At 44.9% G+C, this 16,530-nt stretch overlaps 1 protein-coding gene across 1 annotated transcript in view; it reads right to left on the bottom strand.

Moving 5' to 3' along the window:
- Window positions 1-16,240, bottom strand: part of LOC135919173 (cell adhesion molecule Dscam1-like) — a 556,253-nt gene extending 540,013 nt beyond the window's left edge. Inside the window, exon 1 of the mRNA XM_065452886.2 lies at window positions 16,057-16,240. Coding sequence (XP_065308958.2) covers window positions 16,057-16,123 — 67 coding nt within the window. The 5' untranslated portion in view covers window positions 16,124-16,240. The remainder of the gene's footprint in view (window positions 1-16,056) is intronic.
- Window positions 16,241-16,530: the final 290 nt, after the last annotated feature.

The following is a 16,530-nucleotide window of genomic DNA, read 5'->3' on the forward strand; positions in this document are numbered from 1 at the left end:
AATTAACAAAGCAATTATGACCTACCTCGACGAACACAACTTACTCTACTCTAAACAACACGGGTTCCGCAAAGGTGTTTCTACGGTGATGCAACTTCTAGAAATTGTGCACGACTTTTTGGCTGTGATTAACTGTCGACTTCCATCTGATGCAATATTAATTGGCTTTTCGCAGGACTTCGACTGGGTAATGCTATGGAAGTTAATTAACAAACTTAGTGCCATCGGAATTGGAGACAAAATAACATGATTGATGAGCGCATGCCTGTTCAACAGCAGACAGTACGTTAAAGTGAGCCAAGTAGAATCCGAATGCTTAGAATTCTTTTCAGGGGTACCACAGGGTTCTGTATTAGGTCCTATTTTATTTTTAATTAGGTAAATGTTTTGCACCTTCATATTGAGCCCGGAGTGACATTAAGACTTTTCGCAGATGACTGCGTCATCTACACGAATTTACTAACACAGGCCGATCAAATAAAATTAAATTTTTCGTTGTCCCGTACCGCCATCTGATGCCAGGAATGGGGCGTAGACATAAACTTATGCAAGACCGCCTGCATGTCGATAATGCGGGGAAAAAAAGCCCTTACAATTGCCCTACAGCATCATGGGATCAGCTGATATCAGAGTCGTTTAAATATTTGGGGGCAACAAAAGCAACGACGCTTAAATGGGACACACATATTAAATATACGAGTCAAAAGGCGTTTAGACAGTTAGGCTTTCTTCGTAGAAAGCTAACAAATAGCACCGCCCAATGTTAAGTTATCAAGCTACAAATCTCTTGTGCGTCTCATCCTCGAAGAATCGACATCAAGCTTATCTGGGCAAACGTTTCCAGGCAATTCAAAATAAGCCGCTCCGCTTCGTCTATTCCAAGTACTGCCGGAGTAACAGCGTGACTGCACGGCCCAATCACGTCGCCATACAAACCCTGGAAAGCCGTCGACGCATCGCTGCTATGAAATTCTTAATCTCCTTTATCCCGACAACATAGCTATAAACAAGAGAGACCACCTTACCAACGCTCGAGCAGAACCAAGCATGCTAAGTGTATAAGTCCCTCTTTATCAAGCTGTGATACCTACAAATATTCTTTTTTTATGTCTGCTATAGAACTCTAGAATAAGCCATCACGTAAGTGCATGGGTATATCATCAACGGACGCATTCACCGCTAAACATCAAGAATTGTATTGCTGAACGCAGCTGATAAACATTTGTCACTCCCAAGCTGTTATTTATTTTTTCTGTGATCTAACCTTTTTTTTCATTATTGCCTTTTTGAAATTGTTTTATTCATGATGTACCCATGTATGGGAACCCACATGTGTATCAGTTAGTATACGTATATATCCTTTTATTCTTTCTTGTTTTTCCTTTTCAAAAATAAAACACGCTCACTCTTCTTTCAAAGGCTATTACGTAAGAATATTAACTATGTTAGTGTATGGCAAGTCGTTCATTTCATACGTTTTAATATGTTTTTCTTGACGTTCTTCGCCTGTGCTATAGTTACCCACTCCTGTAGTAACCTGCGTAAGACTTACACTATGAAGAATAAGAAAAGAACGCGCGCTCTTGAAAAAAGCTTTTATGCAGAAAGGCCGCAGCGGGTAGTACGACATGCACCACACACGACGTTCACTTGCGTAACGCTCCCCACTGTTCAACCACATTTATTTCTTCATGGGTCATTATGAGCTCTCTTGCTGTTACTCGGTCGTGAAGGTGAAAAAAGAAAGGAAGATCGTCTAGACAGGATAACATGAAGAACCTGCTACGTCCCACGCGCATAGTAGTCTTGCTCTTCGGTGCAGCGGTGCCTCAAATGCGTGCAAGTCAGTGAGGTCGCGTCGGAGCCCTAGCGTTGCACAACGGCACTTGAAGCATGTGTGCCGTCAATGCCTGCATCAAGCACCGATGGAGCATCTCAGAATCTCAGCCCGCTGTCCTTTTTAGTGGAGCATTTTAATGGAGTCGTAAAGTCAATTACGCTGCTTCCCGTGTGGTACCATAAACGGCATTACGCGGATCGCTGCAATGCATTTACTTTTCGTGTTGTTTCCCTTCAACGCGCTGTAGGTTACGGGATATCAAAAAGCGGCATCTTCAAAAGTTCGAGTTCCTTTTAGCGCGTGCTTTTATGTCTGAACACTGCTGCTTCAGTGAAAGTTATTTAATCTGTACTCCCTATGCCTTTGTAGTCTGCGACGTCCTTGCAGCTTTCTTTCTTTTTCGAACGCACCAACTATAGAGGCGATCAGCCGAAGTTACAGCTGCATTACAACTGTAGCAAACTGAAAGCAGAAAATAGAAAAGCTGCCGTCCCTAGCTTACGCAATGCGCTTACTGGCTCAATAAAAAAAAAATGATTTAGTACTCATGATTTCGCTTACGTTGCGTGAAATCTTATTTTCGGGGTTGAATTGGCTTCTTTAACTAGTTCACTTGCCTCTGACATCTTTAATGTGGATATGGTCTTTCGTCACTCTGTCACGTCCACCTTGATATACTTTCTTTTTATCCTTGGTGGTTCTTATCGATGGATAATGCAGCTGATGTTCTTTGTTTCTTTCTATTAACACTTCTTCAACAACTTACTGCGTTTCATTTGCTTTTCCGTACCCTGTGCAATGAGTTCGCTGTGTACTGCCTACGGAGTACGATAAACAAGAGTGCCAATTCGCCCGATAAAGATTTCCACTTTGTGGCCCGGAGAATCAGCTGCTTTGTGGCGCAAATCCTAAATGGCGCGGAAGTTTCTTACCGGCACCCTGAGCTGCATCACCTGCAGCGATCCAAGTGTGGCGTCGCGCTTAGCGAGGTACAGTGGGCTCTCTGTTTGTCGATTAATTCGTCCCTTGTAGAGAGATGCTCGCGTTTCTGCTGTTGCCCGCGTGGCGCTGTGCGCACGTGCGCTAACGAGCACCTCCTGTCCTCTACCGAAGGACGCGGGATATTTCTTTGCTTTTCAATGCGTAAAGATTTCGACTGGAAGTGCCTGCCGTTTTAGCGACTACTAAACAGTCCTATATCGAACGTTTGCATTCGTTTACTAGAGTCGCATTTGCAAATAAAAAAAAAGAAAAGTTACATCGAAAGCTGCGAACTGCCTCACGTCAGTGTCCATTGAGACTATCGCTGAGCGTGCTTTCGAATCTTGTCTGCGTTCATTACCTTAAATTTATGGCATGTTTCGGACTGTGTCGGGGTGAGATTTAGCCAGAAATGCCGTATTTGATTGCAGTGAACTGGCTAACACCCAGCCGCAATAAAAGCATTTAGTTGGGCTTACCACACACTGCACCGCCTATTTGGTCGACTATAGTCGCAGCGATGCCCAAAAACTCGTACGGGCAGCTACAAGCCCCCAAGAAACATCAGCACACTTTTGTTGTATGCTGTAACTTTGCCTATAAGAAATGCAGTTTTATTCAAATCATGGTCGTGAATGTTGTAGCAGATCGGCACGCACGGGGATCGAATCATTTCATATTGTTTTGTACTTATATATGGGCCTAATTTCCGCAAGCACCACGCAAGCCAATATGCCGCTGCAGCTCCATTCAAACGACGTACTGTTATCGCCTTGATCTGCGCTAGTATAAGAGTGATGGATAACTTCAGCGACGCAACCCCTTTTTTTCCCCTATTGGAAACCGGCTGATCGCTACTGTACTCGCTGCAGTTGCAATCAATGAACGCGCCGCTTTGATATGCAGCTCAAGCGGCGACAACAGCGAAAGTGCGCATCCGACTACTTCATATTTTCTTTATAGCCGAGAGGGGATCTCGGCACGCTCATTTCTCGATCTGGCCACTATACGGCGTGAATATGTGGCATTCACAACCAGGGAAGGAAAAGCAAGAGGAGAGTACCTTGGTAACCGGCGAAGAAAAAAAAATTAGATGGGCGGGCGCAGAGAGCACCCGCGGGGGAATACTGGGGGCCTCTTATCGTTGGGACGTTACAGTTGGCCGCGCCAATAGCATTGCCCGATAGGCGAGTCGGCGCTCCTGTATATTTTACTCCGTGTTTCTGACGTATGCACTACGCCCTTATCTCTTATTTCGCTTGTGCATACACTGAGAAATAATATACATGATCTATATACTTATATGATACGTATGTATATGTACGTATATACGTACGTATATTGGCGGCGAGGAGTTACGGAGTCGCCATCTATCGGAAGCGCCTGGCTGGCGTAGTATGAGGGATCACGTGGCGCGCTCCTCATAGGTTTTGCTGTCAGCGCTTACTTAAAACACCACGCACGAGCTCTCCCGGACATTTCTGTGAGTACTTTCGAAACGAGAGAAGTTTGTTACTGTCTAAAAATCTTCCTCGCGTCTGTGCTTGCCGCCTACCCGAGTTGTAGCCGATGGCTGTTTGCCGTTCTTATGTTTCGCGAGCGAAGCTTCACGCAGCTTCTTGTCCTGCGGCTACGTGTGAATAAGGCTGACACCGGGTTCCGTTGCGTACGGAACCCGGTGTGTACACGGGTTAACGGTGCGTACACGTTTCTGTGTAAGGGATATATGTAATATCCCTGACACAGAAAAACTAGTTATGTATGCTGATGATACGAATGTCATTTTTAGTGCTGATTCAATGAAAAGTCTCCAAGTTACTGTAACAAATTATTTAAGGCATTTGGAAGTGTGGCTAAATGAAAACAAACTTGCATTAAACGCACGTAAAACAAAATACGTTATTTTTAGGCCTACGAACAAACCATGTAATAATCTGAAATTTTCATTTCAAGGCACAACATTAGAGTGCGTTCGCAAGCAAAAATTTCTTGGTGTTTGGTTCGAGGAAAATATGTCGTGGAATACCCATGTGTCCAGGCTTGCTTCTGAATTGGGCAAAACTGTAGGCTGTCTGTACAGGTTATCAAACCTAGTTCCATTATGGCTAAAGAAAGCTATATATTACGGCCCCTTCTACTCTCGCTTGTCTTACTGCGCGCTAGTATGGGCAAAAACGACTGTTCAAAACCTAAACAGACTCGAAGTGTTGCAGAAGAAGGTTCTCAGAATGTTTGAAAATTTTTATGGGCACCCTCGCGAACTGCGTACTCATCAGCTATTCATAAAGCACGATATTACTAGAGCAAGTGATCTTTATACATATAAACTACTACTTTATACAAAAAAGAAGAAGCTTTATGAGCATTCATTTGATAGCTCCCCCCGATACTCTCTCCGTAATCAACCCTTACCAGTTCCTTTTTCCCGTACAAGCTACGGAGAATGTCTTCTTCAATACCAGACACCAGCAATGCTGAACAAATTCGTAACTTGTACCAAATTCGAACTACCAGAATATAAATTCAAGAAACATGTGCGAAATATGCTTTTAAACATGTAAGAATCATTCGAACAACATCTTTATTTTGCTATTTGGTATATATTTCATTTTGATGTATAAAATTATTTTTTGCCTCTGCACAAGTGCTTATAAGGATTTTGTGACATCTGCATTATATGCAATTATGTTGTGCACTAAAGGTGTTGCGTTGCGTGTATTATATTTCATGCCTATATTTTTGTACAGCGTTTCAGATGATTATTTTTGCAATCTGTCTGCTGCTGTTTAATGGGTCCTTGGGCACTCTCAAGATGTCTGCGACATCTTTTCGCCCAAGAACCTCCGACTCGGTGTTGGAAATAAACTTCACTTCACTTCACTTCACTTCACTTCACTTCACTGCGTCCGGTACTGCGGCACCGAGCAGTAGCCTACCATGTTGCGCGCCTTCAAAGGCAGCCACTACCTATTGTGGTGCTTTCAAGCGTTGTAAAGGAAACACTAGAAGCGGGAGAATCTCGCCACTAAATGAGGACCGCAGCGTACGAGGGAATTTAAACTCTCGTTTTCAGCTCGCTTCGGCGCTCCCGAAGCAGCCGACGCGGACGCTATGTCCAAGTGATCCCTAATAGCACGTCACGTCAACGGTGGCGCCAGCTTTTCCAGTGGTGGAGCTCGAGGCCAATGCGTATGTGTATGATATGTACGTATATATACTTATACACTTATATGCCAACTTATACATGATACAGCGGAGTAATGTGATAAGTCATTCTTTTCTAAATTTACCTTCTAGACTGTCGAAAAATCTAAAACTGCGATTGCGGTGCTAAGTTCCCATATTCAAATTAGAAAACAGCAACAAGGAACGCGAAATTGCGAGAGAATAAACCCGCGATGTGGCCTGATATATGTATGAGCCACGCAGCCTCCAAAAAGAAGCTGTCGAGAGCACGGCAGTTTATGTATCATAAAAATAAAGACGAAGTACTCACGCGCTCCCGCGGCCGCTTGGGACTCGTGAAAAAAGATTGCCGCTGAGACCCTTAAGTAATAGCTTCCCTACTCGGCAGAGTTGTGCAATGATACAGAGAGGCAACACACATCGTTTTCATCGCATCCGCTTCTTTGTCTAAATACGGCGGAACAGTTCTTTTCTTCCAATTTTCTCTCGAATTCGCCAGTGAATTTTTGATGAGCAGTAAATTGCATCTGGGACTATTTTCGCAATGCGTTGCTCTTGCTCACTAAAGCTTTGAAAGTGCATACATAGTACTGGAACATTAATCTTGCATTCGTCAGCACGGGCAATGCATCCGAATGCGTTGTCGCTTTATTAGCGACTCAGGCTGATCAGTCTGTTCAGTGGATTCCATCTTCTTTGTTCTGCTATGTACTTTGAATAGGCAGGCACGTCGCAAAAGCCCTTATGTATTTCCAAGCGTGCATCCTATACTTCATTTTGTCGGGATTATTTTCCTCTCTGCCGTAACAAACAATGTGCGCTTACAAGAGGCTGTTTTCGGCGACGATTATTCTCAAATAAGCCATCCCATTCCATTTCGCCATGTTCTTGCGGCAATTTGACTTTGCGATCGAACAAAAACAGTCCCTGTGGCCTGTCGATTTATATTTCTTTTTTTCCTTTCTTTCCTTCCTCCTTCCCTTCTTCCAATCTGCCCTTAATTCCTACGCTTGTATGCCCTCTTTCCTTAAGAACACATACGGGTCGTGTCCCTTCTGGTGGCAGACGAAAGCCTGCAGTTTGCTTTTCATTTTGGCGACTTTAGGCATCTAAACCTAGAAAAAATTACCAAGGTATTTGAATTTATTCCTAATGTTTCCAAGTTTTCGCTTCAGTGAGTTAGCGCCCAGCGTTGGTTGGCAAACTCACTCATGGGTCGACTCACTCAGACTCGTACAGCCCCTTGAGTTTAAGTCTGAGTGAAACAAGCTAAGAAGGACTTGTTGTTGGGCGAGTTGGTAGATATCAGCGAACATTGTTTAACTGCGCGAACAAACGAACTACAAAGACAGCGAGACAGCGCCCGTCCTTGTCCCTCGCTGTCCTTGTGGTTCGTTTGTTCGCGCAGTTAAACAATGTTCGCTAAAATGAAACAAGCTAAGCAGAATTTTGTTGAGTCTGAGTCCGACTTAGCCTTAGGCAAAAAAATAAATTTCGTGAGGGAATCTGAGAGAGTTATGATTATTTTGCCGACCTATATGGTCAATAAAAAGAAGGAAAAAAAACGTTCCTGCTATTATCGTGGCCATGGCGGCCGTGGGAAACGATTATTCAAGCGTCGCGCACCATACTTCGAATGACTGTACTGAGACAAAAAAATAAATAAATAAATAAATAAATAAACGCACCAAGCACTGAACCATGCAGCCGCAGTCTCGGACCTGCGCTGCATTCTCAAGGTCACTGCAATTCTCCATTCCTTCACATACACACACGCATACACATATTAAGCTTTACGCACCCACCACAGACGCATGCGTCAAGTCTAGACATACGGCGCCCGCTTCCGCCTCTCCCCACTCCCCATTCTCACTGCCTGAAACTGTGTCCACTCTTCGAGCCTCCGCGGCAAGATGAAGGGAGTGTCAAAAAAAACAATGTAGGGAGCCAGGCAGGGGGAGCGCGAAGCATTGAGTGTGATGCAAGCGTAGCTTTCGCGTTCACCCTGCTGAGGAGGGTCAGACACAACAGACCCTCCAGGCACCGGCGGCATCGCGCGAAGCGAGCGTGACCGACGCCTAGTGCCTAATTTGACCGTTGGGTTATCTCGGCTGAGAGCAAACGTCGATGACACGGTTGTGCACTGACCGTGTTAGGTGCAGATCTGCGCTTGTTTGCGATTCGGGTCATGATTAGTCCTACCGTTACATCTGCGAAGAAACCGCATACTCTTTAAATGTTCAGAATGACGGTAAATTGATGCCAAAACCAGATACGGAAGGGAGCGTGGCGATGGACGCGTTGCGGCGCCGCATCATGTGCCGCACACTCTAGATCTATAGCGGCGCCAGTGCCTGCTAAGATGACTTCCTTTGCGTGCAAGCCTGCCGTGGCTGTACAATATTAAACTTGTTAATTCACATTCGTGAAAAGCGTCGATTGCATTCCTCCGTGTGCAATTTCTGCCTCCTCTCCACAAAATTAGCCCTTGCACCATGTGTACAAGTCGATAGTGCAGGGCAACCTCCCACCATGAGGCTCGATAAAGTGGACTGTGCCAAACTAGTTGGCGAATCGCTATACCTCTTTATTTTTTACGAACCGAAACTGAACCGTAAACAAATCAGAGCACGTTGAACCCAAACTGTACCGTTCATTTTTTTGTTCATTTCTGTTCCAAACTGTTCATTTTTTTGTTTGACAGTCTCGTTTGATTACCAGTAAACGCTGCTGGTGAGTGTGAATGGACGTCCTTCTCAGCGTGGACGAGTACGCGCGAGTGTGAGCAGAAGCGGGCGCATTGTGGGTGCAGGGCAGTGCAGGCTCGCAGACGTGAGGGTGATCGTGACTTTAAGAGAGCTCTGATTTTTCTCTCTATCAGTGATCCTTACCGTGAGGTCGTAATTCGCGTGAATTATAAGCCAGTGATGTTCGAATCCATTCAAATTCCGTTAGTATGAGTGCGTTCGAAATGACGTGAATCCGAAAGATGCCGAGTGAGTGTAAGTCAGTGAGTCAAAGAGGGCATGCCCGAGTCTGATTCTGGTGAGTCTAAGTACGAGTGAACCAGGCTTAGTCCGAGATCTTGGTGAGTCCAAGTGAGTTCGGCTGAGTAGAATGTTTGGCAACTCTGAGTCCTCGGGTGAGACCGGCTGAGTAGAATTGTAGTGATTCGCAGTCTGGTGTATGATCCCTAAGCAAAAAAAAAAAAAACCTTTATATATATATATATTGTGAGTGAGTCTGAGTGAGGTCCGTTTATATTGCCCACCAACGGCGCCTATACATCCTAATCGAAGATAACTTTTAATTGGAATAGAATAACCAGTGGGAATAATGAAACCACGCAATAGAACAAAGGACATTGATTGATAGGCACAGCACGGACGCACACGGGACGGGCTCGACAGTCGCCCATCTCTTCTTTACCTACTAGGGTCCTGCAATTTTTGCACACTCTTCTGCTACTCCAAATATAGACGCACTAACCATTCCGTTGTACTGCAGTTCTTCAATATATACGTTACCAGATTCGCAACTCATATTCCCAGTCCATTACCAATTCTCCGTTGGCATCCTTTTCTTTCCAACAGTCGTTATCGACTCTATCGTCATGCAGCAGCAACTGCGTATCACAAGTGCACAGAAAAACTGTACGCGGCGCTTCGTTACTGCACAGAAGTAAAAAGAAATGGATGATTGCTTTGAGGCACACCGTTTACGATAGCTACGCGCGTGCATGTTTCACTGCCCAGCCTGGGTGCACTACCTCAGCGCTGCAGCGCAGTGCAATTCTACTCTTCGTCGACGGCACATGCGGTAACACATGAACGCAGTAACATGAATGCTCCCCGACACTAAGCATGCTTCGAAGGCGGATTGAAAATCATAGTTCAGGCTGCCTCGGAGTAATTTAAGGATGAAATACTGTTATTGGGCCTTTCCGAAGGTATTATAAAAACGCTCGCGTTATTGCTTAAACGGAATGCTATGCTTCAGCGAATTTTCTAACGCACAGGAGGTCTCACGCACGCTCGTCTGGTAGATTTCTCTGCCTTTCTTCTCCTTGCTTCCTCCTCTCTCTTTCTCTCTCTCTCTAACACGCTGACTCTTTTGTGGTCATAAATATTTGCTATATTCCCCGCTTTGCCCCCTGCTAGTACGCAAATGCGGAAGACATTTATAATTCCGTAACCTGGTTAGGTTTGGCAGTGTCCATTAAGCCCACCTGGAAATAAAATGCATTCTTCGCACGGTTAATGACAGTAGGCCTACGGAAACAACTGCCGCTTTAAAAACGCTTTACCCATTCTGGCATTCATTTTTTGCCACGTTTCAGAGTCCACGGTTAAGAAATGCTGTTTCATGAACAACCATTAATTTCTCACGGCGTTTTAGCACTTGATGGAGGAGGAGTGTGTAATATACGGGGAGTCCCAGGTAACTTTAAGCAAAACCTTAAGAATATGCAAGTGGCCCGTAGCTAGAATGAACAACGGTAATGTTGTTTGCCGCCCCTTGGAAATACTCAGATATTTATTTCTTTCGTTCCGCCTATTTACATAATTAGCCTTAACTTTTTCAGCTTCTCAAATATTATAACTAGATGAATTAGATGAAGCGGTTGCGCCACTGGCCGCTCGAGGCAGTTTGCGTGTATTTGCGGGCATTTTACACGCTCGGAAAAACACTTTTACGTAGCACACATCGAGTGATAGAAAGCTGTACCGAGAGTTTTCATGTTGCTCTACAATTTTCTCAACGACATTTTTCATCTAAGTATAATATTTGAGAAGTTGAATAATTAATTAGGATTAATTAGGTAATAAGCGAAATGAAAAATATAGTCTGAGTATATTCAAGCGACGGCAAACAACATTATACCTTGGTTCTTTCCAGATACGTGGCCATTTGCATATTTTTAAAGGGGCGGAAGCATGAAAATTTTCGTTCATGCGTTCTTCAATTCAAGCGTTGCGCACTGCTTCGGGAAGCACGATGCGCACCGCGGGATTCATATATACCCGATAAATAATTTAATAATACCATAATTAAACCGAGCGATTTTGGTTTCCGTTTCTGGACTCCGGGTGATGTTATAACGTCATAGGAGAGGAAACGCAACACGGCTTGGTCACGTGGGTAACGAAAATAGTGACGTAAAACTATGCTGCATCGTCTGCTCGCGCATACGCGTGCTCTGCCAGCAGAGGTAAACAACTGGCGATTCGAAGTGCATGTCGCGATTATTATAATTATTGCAAAGAGTGACAACAACGGGAAGAAAATATTGCGGCTTGTGAGAGTCGGTGATTCATTCCGAAGCGCCGTAAGCTTTAGCTTTGAAGTGAACCGGAAAAGGCCTAGCGACGATATCGGCGGCGCCGCACGATCAGAGGCGGTGAAGCTGCCGTCGGTGCCAGAGGGACCACTCCTCGGTCGCTGATTGGCCGCTTCGCCGTACGGCTGCCGCACAAATGGTTCCCGGGCCCGTCCTCTCTAAGGCAAGGGAATCTCGCCGTTCGCGAGCAAAACCGCCGTCGCACGGGGGCCCGCGAACGGCAAGCGGCGTCCGGCGAGTTTCCGTGCCGGTAACGTGGACGGGCCTTCACATTGAGAAAGGCCAAGCGAACGAGAGACCGCTCCGAGCTGCCGAACTACGCGACTATGTGAGGGGAGAAGCGGACAACACGAACGCCGCATATCCTGGTCCCCTTCGGAGTCGGCCGTAGACTCAAAGTGTAAAGGCTCGTCCGCACGGCAACTCCCCGCACGCAGTTTGCCGTTCGCGGGCCGCCGTGCGGAGTTCGCGTTGTCCACTTCTTTCCTCCTGTGTCCATGTCTGCACGCCTTACCCCTTCTTTGCATTTAGAAAGGATTTCTATATGCCTGTAGCTCGGTCATAGTGGAGGCTATGCTCGGTCGCTCGGCTCAGCAGGCTCCGTAATCGGCAGTTCGTCGCTACTCATCATACGTCACGTTTTTGTGCTAGTGTGCTATGACGTCAATATTTTCGTTCCTCCTCTGTGACGTCATAACTGCCGCGCTAGCGATGGGTCTCGACCACGAGAAAGAGCTTTTAATGTCTTTTTGGAGCTGAATTAAAATTATTTTGAAATGTTTGCAGCGTCCAATACGTCGTCGTGGGTTTCCTTGCATATGGAAGCAGCCTACAACATGCTTGTATAGCCTCAAAATTTGGCGTCCCAACCCCTTTAAAGTATGGCTAACGCTATGTGCGACACCCTGTATATAAAGCCTACGCTAAAATCGACGTTGCATTGATCTAGCATGGCGCTTATTTTAATAATTAAATAGTTAATGTAACAAAAGATGAAACTGAATTTTGTTATGGTAAAAAAAACATTTTGAAATTGTGTGTGTGTGTGTGTGTGTGTGTATGTGTGTGCGTGTGCGTGTGCGTGTGCGTGTGCGTGTGCGTGTGCGTGTGTGTGTGTGTGTGTGTGTGTGTGTGTGTGTGTGTGTGTGTGTGTGTGTGTGTGTGTGTGTGTGTGTGTGTGTACGAACATGACGCTAAAATCCTTGTCTGAAAAATTTCGTTGAACCAAGAAACACGGATGTCGGAAGTATTATGCTGCTATTTTTCCCCTGGCTTGAAAGAGGCATTCAAGTGCGCTCACTGCTTTGCGATGCAGTTCTTTTAATGTGGATCCAACATATTGGCAACAGAAAAAGAACGACGTAGATCAAGTATACGCCAAATTGTTTTTAGACGTAAACAATACTTCTTCATCATTACGAAGACAGATATATTTAAGTGGGGGCAGGCTGAAGAAGTTAGATAGGGAGGTGAGAGGTGGGGGTGATGAGGGGGGGGGGGGGGGGGGAGCTGACACGGACATCATGTAAGCAACGTGTCGTCATTGCCGCGTTTATGACTCCGTCCGGCAGGAGTATATGTAGACGAAAATTCGTAGGAACATTTTACATGCATAAGAAGATTTGTAGTGCGCGGAGTAATTTGTGAAGGAACCAATCAGACTGTTTTGCTACTGCTTGTAAAACAGAAAGCGCATCATTCTTTAAATATTTTACTGAGAGTCTTCCTCTGTTGCGTATAAATTCCGATAATGAAATTTCCTAAGGAATTGTAGACTCATGCGCTAGTTTTCATATTTCAACAGCGGGAGTATATTTTGCACAGCAGCTGTCTCATGAGGAAAACCTTTACGATCAGGTGACACGCATGCAAATTGTTGCTCTTCTGGTCAAACAGTGGAGCAGGATTGGGATCAGTGCTGAGCAGCTTGTCATTTATGCCCAGTAAAGAACGATATTCGGTATCAATAACGCAATTACCATTTCCTTTTTTTTTTATTTGAGACATTTACACACATACTCATACCAGTAGTTTGCTGATCTGCGTCAACTGTGAATGTGGCCGTTACAGCTTTGATTCATTCTTCTCCATTTCGACCTTTCAAAAACCTATTCTGTACTATAATAGGAATACGACGTTGCATTATGGCGCAATAGAAAAGGCAGGTATTCAATGTGCCGGCGTTAAGAAGAGCTTCTCGTGAGCTCCTCTACGCGATGCCTTGTCGAACACGTTTTCTGTTATTGCGATTTGTCACTATAAGCGGAACGCATGCTCCACAGCGTCAACATTAAAGATATAGATTATCAAAATTTTCACGTCGTTCCAGTGTCGCGTCAATGAAGAAAACCTTGAACATGCCTCGCCTTTCCCTCCACCGTAAATACTCTTGCATGATTTTTTTTTCATTGAATCTGCCATTTCAACAATACTTTGAAGAACGCTTTTTTAACACCCCTTGCGAATATCAGAGAGCCGATCGTTGTTACAAATTGGGATTACCATTTTGTCCCACAAATTTGTGTAATGATTATTTTGTGTGAATCCAGAGCCACTCTGGAGCATATAATATGGGAATTCCGAGGGATAAATAACAATAAAGAAAACGCGGCATCTAGCAGCAGCCTTCGCACGCGCTGGGATGCCGCGCTGCTCAGCCCCGACCTCGAAGATCAACTATGGGCCGTCCAGCGGGCCGAGGATGCCGCCAGGACCCAAGAACTCCTGGCCGTCACTTAGGCGGGGCCTTTGGCCCTCCCCACCAACTCTCAGAGCAGACAATAAAGTTATTTCCTCCTCCTACCTAGAACTAGCGTTGCACTGAACCATCTTCCAGCCACAACTGTTCCATAACCAATATCGAACAGTTCAAATTTGTAAAAGGTCTTGTAAATATTTTTTATTGCTATTGCTAGCTGCACGTCTTTTTCTTTACTTTTTCCACTCTTTTCTCTTTTTTCCAGTGCCTTCGGACCCTGAAAGTATTGTTAATAAATAAATAAATAAATAAATAAATAAATAATATCTTGCAGCGGGAGCGTTATCCGACTGGATTGTTGGTTAATTCAGACCTAAGTGCGTAAAATTTGCCTCGGAGCCACATGAGTTCTTAATGCCGCGGCCTTTCATTTACCACTTGTGCCCGCGTAAACGTACCTGAAAGAATACGCGGTTCGTGCTCTTTCGCGTGAAGATGGCGCGCGCCTTATGTAACCATAAAGCGCTAAAAACTTTGTAAGTTTTGAACTTTCTCATTTCGGTTAGTCGAAATTTTCAATATTAAAAAATTCAGCCCGTGGTTCGAAATAGGGCCTGAATTCGCATACATGCGCGGGTTCACTGCGTTATTGCAATTTCAGATAGTGCACCTGGTCCGTCGAAAACGTCATGCCATAATGACTTTAACACTGAAACAGGCTACGCAGATAAGGAGATTAAACAAATATTTACTTGGAAGCAATGAAATCCTGCTTTCCTGAACATCTTAAGAACAGCTCCTGGGAAACGTTTCTCGGTACCTCAAACAACCAGTCATTTCGCGTTACACTACAATATCATTACCGTACAGTTCTTACCGCGAGAATTGTGCTTAATTCTTTCCTCGTGAATCACAGTGATTCATATGTGCAATACAGCTTGTATAATATGGCAACTCAATGAAATCATAAACCTTGCAGTAGTTCGTTCTACGGGAAGGCTTGGGCGATTCAGTGCTTTTGATACATCGTTCGAAATGATCCGCGCGGGAAGGAAATAATTGAGACAAAAGAAATTTCATACACAGACACAACCGCTGAACGCGAATGCAGTTTGTTCATTTACCTCTCCGCCCCCCCCCCCCTACTTTCTTTTTCTTCTCTTGTTTCCCGCGACGTCGTCGTCCTACAGAGCTGGGCCGGTATTCAGAAAACCCTTTTACGCTATAATTTACTCTGAGAGCAAATTTCATTCCACCCTGATGCTGGTCACATTATTAGCCGTGAAGACCCGCCAACGGCAAACAGCACTTACAAACGAAACGTTTTGTTAGTATTGGCCCTGTATAATTACTTTTTTTTATGCAAGATTAAAATTTCGCCCACAAGGAAGACCGTAACTGAACTTACCAACGAACGGAAATGTCGTATACTAAGTAAATCGCCCGCACGTCTTCCGATCCCTAACTGAGGTCCTCGCTTTGTGGAAACCGGGAAGAAAGCAAATTCAAAAGGGCCGAGCCCAGCAGACCTTTCAAACATATTTTCCATTACGAAGGGGAGGGGGGGGGGGGCGAGGGCTCGATGATGGTAACCTACAGGCTATAACGCCATTTCCGTAAGCAAACTAAACGCCCGGTGACGTCGATGTCTAATAATCCCGCATATCGTAGGCCACCAGATTTGTCATCGGAACCCGTATAATCTAACATGAAACTTTGACGTTATGATAGTGGCTTGAATGAAAGAGCAACCCAACAATTTTAACCTTGTATGCTCATAAACAGCCCCAATGCACGATGATCTTTGCATCGAATAGTCCCATATGTCATAGACGACAGAATTCAGCATCCCAACCACTTTATCTCATATGATCCTTTGATTATACGGGATCATAAGGAATTGTAAATACGAATTCTGCAAACGTTTTTCATTTTATTTTATTTTATTTACCTAGCGATGTGGCTATATACATATATATTTATGTTGGGGGTTTCTTTCAGGGTACTCACCTGTGAAGAGAACAGTTATCGCCAGCAGAAGGCTTGTAGCAAGCTGCCTTCTCCTCTCCTCCGCCATGGCTTGTCTACCGATGCAGAAGGACCGATAGTAGCACAATTTTTTTTTCACGAGATCCTACAATCTTGTTCAGCAAAATCCACTCGTGAAGCGAGCCGACACTCCGGTCTAATTCGTGGCCGATCTCATCTGACCGATCTCAGCCTCCTACTCTTCCATCTTCTCGAGCCTGTTCCCGCGGGTCCCCGTCTCAACAGTTTTGCGTTCACGTTTTTTGAGGCACGGAGCAAGGCGCCTAAACGGACAGGCAGGCGCACGCCAGATATCCTACTTGAGCCGCTGGATTTTCTTGAAAGGGCTTCATATCCTACTTGTCTCTTTTTTTTCTTTCTACTTCAGTAGTTCAGGAGTTACGAACGCACACACACACAACACACGCGCGCGCGACCGCTATGACGACGTGCGGC

Source organism: Dermacentor albipictus, chromosome 3 (genome assembly GCF_038994185.2).
Source record: "Dermacentor albipictus isolate Rhodes 1998 colony chromosome 3, USDA_Dalb.pri_finalv2, whole genome shotgun sequence".
Lineage (NCBI taxonomy): Eukaryota > Metazoa > Arthropoda > Arachnida > Ixodida > Ixodidae > Dermacentor > Dermacentor albipictus.